This window comes from Triplophysa rosa, linkage group LG9, assembly GCF_024868665.1.
Source record: "Triplophysa rosa linkage group LG9, Trosa_1v2, whole genome shotgun sequence".
NCBI classification, from domain to species: domain Eukaryota; kingdom Metazoa; phylum Chordata; class Actinopteri; order Cypriniformes; family Nemacheilidae; genus Triplophysa; species Triplophysa rosa.
This window is the reverse complement of record NC_079898.1, coordinates 23140319-23146318: the sequence shown is the minus strand read 5'-3', so window position 1 is coordinate 23146318 and position 6000 is coordinate 23140319. Positions and strand designations below refer to the sequence as shown.

Below are 6000 nucleotides of genomic sequence, written 5' to 3'. Positions count from 1 at the left end.
TCTCTCTCTCTCTCTCTCTCTCTCTCTCTCTCTCTCTCTCTCTCTCTCTCTCTCTCTCTCTCTCTCTCTCTCTCTCTCTCTCTCTCTTTCTCTCTCTCTCTCTCTCTCTCTCTGTCTTATTCCCTTTTGGCAGGAGTAGCGTTGTAAAGGAATAGTGCTAATTAATGAGAGCACATATTTCACAATTAAAGCTCAGGTTTGGTTCAAGAGTCTTTTTCTTGTCTCCAGGCACAGATTAATCGTCCTAATGCCTGCTGGAGGGGGGGGGGATTATGGGTAGTTTTAGACATCTCAGGTGGGCAGGAATTCTGATTTACTTCCTTATTTAACATTGAGCGTCTGTATTTACACTTCCATTTTAATAAAGCTCTGGTCCCGAATGAGCTGTTTCTTATTATCATATCTGTTAGACCCTGTTTGTGCGTGTGAAGTGCACACACATCTGTAAAGTGTAGCTTTTAATACAGTCAAGTGTCTCAAGAGTTTCGCTGTTAGCCCTGAGGAAGCTTCATGCTTGCTCTTTCATAGTTGAAGAGGCTTAGAGGACTTCTCTGTCTCAGATGTTTCTCCTAAAGTGCTCGGAGAGGAATAAAAATAGATGCAGATGAGACAAATGGTGACATGCACTTAGCTGTTAAATGAATGTGGGTAGCGTATCCGTGATAATTTGGCTATGAATGTTCATCAAATATTCATTTTCTTACTGAGATCCTCATAGTTCATGATGAAATCTTGGTAATGACACAGATTTGATGTTGAGACTTTGAGATCTCTATGAAATTCTAAAGGATGCGCAGTGGACATTGTGAGGGTTTAGTCAGGGAAAAAAAAACAAGAAAAGCAAGAGATTTTTGCAAAAGATTTCATTTGCATATCAGTCTGCATACTTCATTTTTTGATGTCTAAATTTGCTTTCAGACATTTAGCATGTTCTCACTTGGGTGCCATTTGTCATATTTCTGTTTCAGAGCAAGCTGAACCCTCTGAATGTGACTCCTCCAATTCGGGCCGTAGACCAGGATAGAAACATCCAGCCGCCCTCGGACAGACCCGGCATTCTGTACTTCATACTGCTTGGTATGTATTTCAAACAGGATATTGTGCATGTTCCGGTTAGATGAAGGCAAACTGATGCATACGGACACATCTGCCCTCTTAACTAATGTTTCCAAACATGTTGAAATTGATTAAAAGAGTTGAGTTCAGTGAACCAGTAAATTTGACTCACAAATCAAACTGAACGATTCATTCACACATTTGATCGTACTGTGTTTCAGGTCAACCACCTGCTTACCCAGAATTCTTTTCACTCAACAAGAGCACAGCTGAGCTACGCCTGCTGAAACCAGTGGACAGAGAGCTGTATCAACGCTTCACTCTCACCATTAAGGTCATAGCTTCATCATTTTCTATAGGCTACACAGTTCATTAATCTCTCCACGATCATCAATATTGAAGCTCTGAAGATTTGAGCGTTTAATGTCCCGGACGCTCTTTCTGCTTGATTTTACTCATAGGCATTTTGATTTAAGGAATAAAGTATTTCTCAAAGTATATGATTCACTGATAAACTTTCAAAGAGTAGTTTGCTACATTGTGCTCACTAGACCACATTACAGTCGCAAGTTTGGCCAAATTGCTGCTTAATCTGTTGTGGCGTTCATTCACATTGTTTACCGATTATTATGCAGAGTGATCAGATGCATTTTATATAATTACGAAAAAAGCAACTCCCCAGGTGTCAGTCCCATATAGAGAACCCGTGGTCAGTCCTCAAAAAGCGAGTGGATAAGCAGAAGCCCACAAATTGTGATAAACTCAGAACACTAATAAGGCAAGAAAGGTTCGCCATCAGTCAGGATTTGGCCCAGAAGCTGATACCCAGCATGCCAGAGCATATTGCAGAGGTTATGAAAAACAAGGTCCAACACTGTTAATATCGACTCTTTGCATATATTGTTTTTGCCAATGAACGACTTTAAAACCTAAGATATGCTAATTTAAGATATCCAGTATGTCATAGAAACATGTGGCAAAATAATCCACAAATACAGAAGCAGCAAACTTTTCAAAACACAAAATTTATGTCACTGCCAATACTTTTGGCCACGACTGTACATCGCATGTTTATTCGTTGTGTCGCTATCATCTCAAAAATGCTTATTTAGCATTTTTAATATGATGTGTAAAATAGTTGATAATTTGCTAGTCCAAACATTATTTTGGATGATTAATAAAAACAGGTCGCTTTTGGTGATATAACGTCTAGTTCACTTGTCACATTGAAGTAAGAATTTAAGGACATTAAGTTGTGGAACACAGTATTTCTTGCCATGTGCTCTGTTTTTAAGTGAATATTTTGTCAATATTTGCTCAAGCTATCCACATTATGCATACGATGTGCAGAACTAGCAAAAGTACAGTAGTTTGGTACTCTGAACATAGTCACTGTTTTTTAAGCACAAACGGTTCCGATGTTGATAACCGTGAAGTTGAGAAATTAGTCTGTGGAAAATCTGTAATGATGAACAGATCAGTTATATTAAAAGATAAGATAAGATTCAGTCGCTTTATTTATGACTTTTTCATAATCAAAAAGTAATAAAGCAATCATTCAGAGTAAGAGTGCATGTGGGTGTTGAGGTGCAGGTGATGAATTAATATTCCAGAGCTCAGTTTTAGCACTTGCAGATCAGTGTCATGCCTCATGTCTAGAAAAAAAACAATAAATGCAAATGCAAAAAATAACGTAGAAATGTAAAGCTGTATGAAGCTCAAGTTTGGAGGCTGTCAGTGTAGGCAGTAAACTGCGGGGCGGCACGCGGGGTTTGGAACACAGCGGTGTATTTAATTACGTTAAACATATAATTGAATTGAGCTGGAAAAGAGACAGAGAAAGCAAGAGACAGATATTGAAACGAGGACGAGGGAGTGTGAAATTATTCTGCTCTGTCACACATTTGGGTGCAACAACAGTGTAACAGCAGGAGCGATTTAAATGTTTCCTCTGTGAAACCATGCATGACTGTGTTTGCTGTTATGATTTTCTCATTTCATAATAACAAAGAACGATATTCTATTCCAGGATCCCTTCAAGCTTGCTAAAATTCTACACCACATAAGAAACAAAATATAGCCTCTGTCAAGCTTGTCAGATGAACACTGTGTATGTGTGTTTCAGATAGTGAAGTGGTCATTTAATCACACTTCTAGCCTCCTTCATGGATTCTTAATGACGTGAGTGACAGTCGGCGCTCATCGTCCAAATGAAATTGTTCAGGGAGATATACCCACACACTCCTCTTCAATAAACAAGGGCTAATTTTCACCCATTTGGCTCCATGAATTTTGGACGCCGCTTTCACAACTGGACTGTAATTATAAATGAGTGAAGTTGAATTAAAATCCTTTGATGTTAGAAAATTAATTTGAGCCTCAAAGAAAAATTCTCACTTGGTAGGCTACACTTCCCCTTCGTATCTGAAGCAAAACAAAAAAAAGCAGGATATAAAAACTTTTCACACAGTGTTTAAAAGACTTCATACAATATTTGAAAATGTGGTTTGTTAATTGCATCTTTGTATTATAAAAAATAATAAATGATACCCAAGTAAACCCATCAAAACTTTGGAATCACACAAATGTAAATTGGAAAAATTAAAAACTACATTTTTTGAATGTAAATGTAATTAAAGCTTTATTTTAGAGTCTTCAAAGTAGTTGCACTTTGCCCAGAATTTGCAGAAATGTTCTCCTTCCATTTTCCGTACTTTCTTTCTTTACTCGGAGAATATTAAAGACGTTCACGGTGCTGGGCTCTTAAATGTTTTTAAAAATAAAAACGCTTTTTTTGTTTTTATAATGGATACATTTGAATAGGTACTATGACTTTTATTTTGGACAAAGTGCAATCATCAGTAGATACATATCTTTAATTTCCTTTTTCAAAATTTTTTAAACAGGCTGAACAGGACAATGGTCACCCTCTCCCGGCATACGCCAACCTGGTCATCGAAATCCTGGATGAGAACAACCAGGCGCCGTATTTTCAACAGCCATCTTACCAAGGCTTCATCAGCGAGTCAGCCGCCGTTGGCACCACCATCTCAGGGAACGCCAACCTCACGGCCCCATTGGGCATCATAGCGCTGGACAATGACATAGAGGAGGTGAGAACTACTTCTGAACCGAACCAGAATGATGTTAGGATAATAAATGCTGTTTCTCTCCAGTCTTGGGGATGTTGATTTATTTAAAGTCACAGATGGATTCAGTCTTACCGTGTGTTCTGCATTGTAGCTGCTGCCAGGGGCCACACCAGTAGGTACCAGAGTGATGTGAAGAGTGGACTCTTTTCTTTCCTGCTTCTTTCCCAAGGAAATAGTGTTAGGAGAGCGACAATCTCTCTATTGTATTGGATGAAAATCTTTCTTTCTCTTTATTTCTGTCCATCTCTTTTCTGTGACTGTGATGAATCAGTCAAATAAATACCAGTGAGATCAGATCAGTCTCGATTGATAGATAAACTAGTGTTTAGCAAATATAGTGCCTGTGTTGACATAAAGGATCAAAAATAAACAGCAGTTCTGCTGGTTTCGAAAAATGTCTCATTTTCATCAGATTCATATTCTAAACTTAGTTTTGCTCCCCAAACTTCATCACAGAACATTTTTTTACTGCTGTATACAGGCTCTTGCGTGTCAAACTTGTGTGACTCTTGTGTGCACATGGATTGCGTGTTGAGTGATGATTTTGTTGACGGCGTGTTATATGCAGTGACCTTTCTAATCTGTTTCTATTATGAAGACCAAAGATCCACAGCTGCTGATTACAATGAACGATTACACCTCCATCTTCACCATCACATCTACTGGCATCACACGCTATCTCACCCTGCTGAAACCAGTGGACAGAGAGAAACAAACCAACTACACCTTTACGGTAGGAGACACACAAACATGCCTGTATGCTTTCCTGAAGTAGACACACTTACATTTACCCAAATGAGGACTTGCTCTTAGATTGAGCCAATTGTAATTGCTATTAGAATAACCCAAACCCCCGCTGACATTTATAAAGGGTTTGTTGAGTTTTTTGTGTTTCTCATTATTCTCAATGGTGATTCTCATAATAGTAATTATTTAACATACTTTACAAAAAACTAAGACAGGAGATGTGCTTAATTGAGATAAAAAATAATGCTGCAAAATATCTTAATTATCCTTAATTATATTTGTACATACAGTATATATGCAAATATGACTCGGCAAATTAGCACATTATTGTTTCTTTTCTGTCGAAATGTTTTCATTAATACTGAATTTAAATCTTGTAACTTTTGTTTTGGTTAGAAATAAACAAAATTAGGTGTTTTGTGAAAGTACATAAAAAAATGAGTGTTTCCTTATCTTACACCGATTCACATCTGTACACTTATAATAACGTATAATTTAAAGGGACAGTTCACCCAAAAATGAAAATTCTGTCATCATTTATTCACCCTCAAGTTGTTCCAAACCTGTATAAATGTGTTCTGTTCCAACACAAAGGAAGATATTTGGAAGAATGTTAGCAATTTTAAGTTCTGGGACATCATTGACTGGAACAACTTGATGGTGAGAAAATGAAAATTTACTGTGAAAAATGTCAGTGTGACATAATTTGACTTCAACCTACGTAAAGTGATTTTGTCCCAAAAAGCACAGCTTGGTCTGTGAGATTAATATTCCGTTTTAGACGCGAGGTCTCAGCATGAGCACCGTGTTGAACAAAGCAAACCCATTTCAGCGATGCCGTTCTGTGTGTCAAGAGCCTCTTCAGGACTCCTCCATTGATCACATCTATTGATCTGAGATTTGGGCTCAAGTCCCTCTGATCTTTCTACAATCCCTGATCTCACAGGAGCGGTTATATAGTCAGCTGGATCACAGGACGAATATCTGAGCCACTCGTTTAAACCCCGTCTCGACGGAGAGATCGTGTTTGATTGGATTTTTTGAC

At 38.0% G+C, this 6000-nt stretch overlaps 1 protein-coding gene across 1 annotated transcript in view; it reads left to right on the top strand.

Annotated features, from left to right (window-relative positions):
- LOC130559124 (protocadherin-15-like) overlaps positions 1-6000 on the top strand; it is a 164133-nt gene that overhangs the window by 66789 nt on the left and 91344 nt on the right. The window contains exons 10-13 of the mRNA XM_057342027.1: positions 969-1077; positions 1278-1390; positions 3963-4169; positions 4807-4941. Of these exons, the coding sequence (XP_057198010.1) occupies positions 969-1077; positions 1278-1390; positions 3963-4169; positions 4807-4941 (564 nt within the window). The remainder of the gene's footprint in view (positions 1-968; positions 1078-1277; positions 1391-3962; positions 4170-4806; positions 4942-6000) is intronic.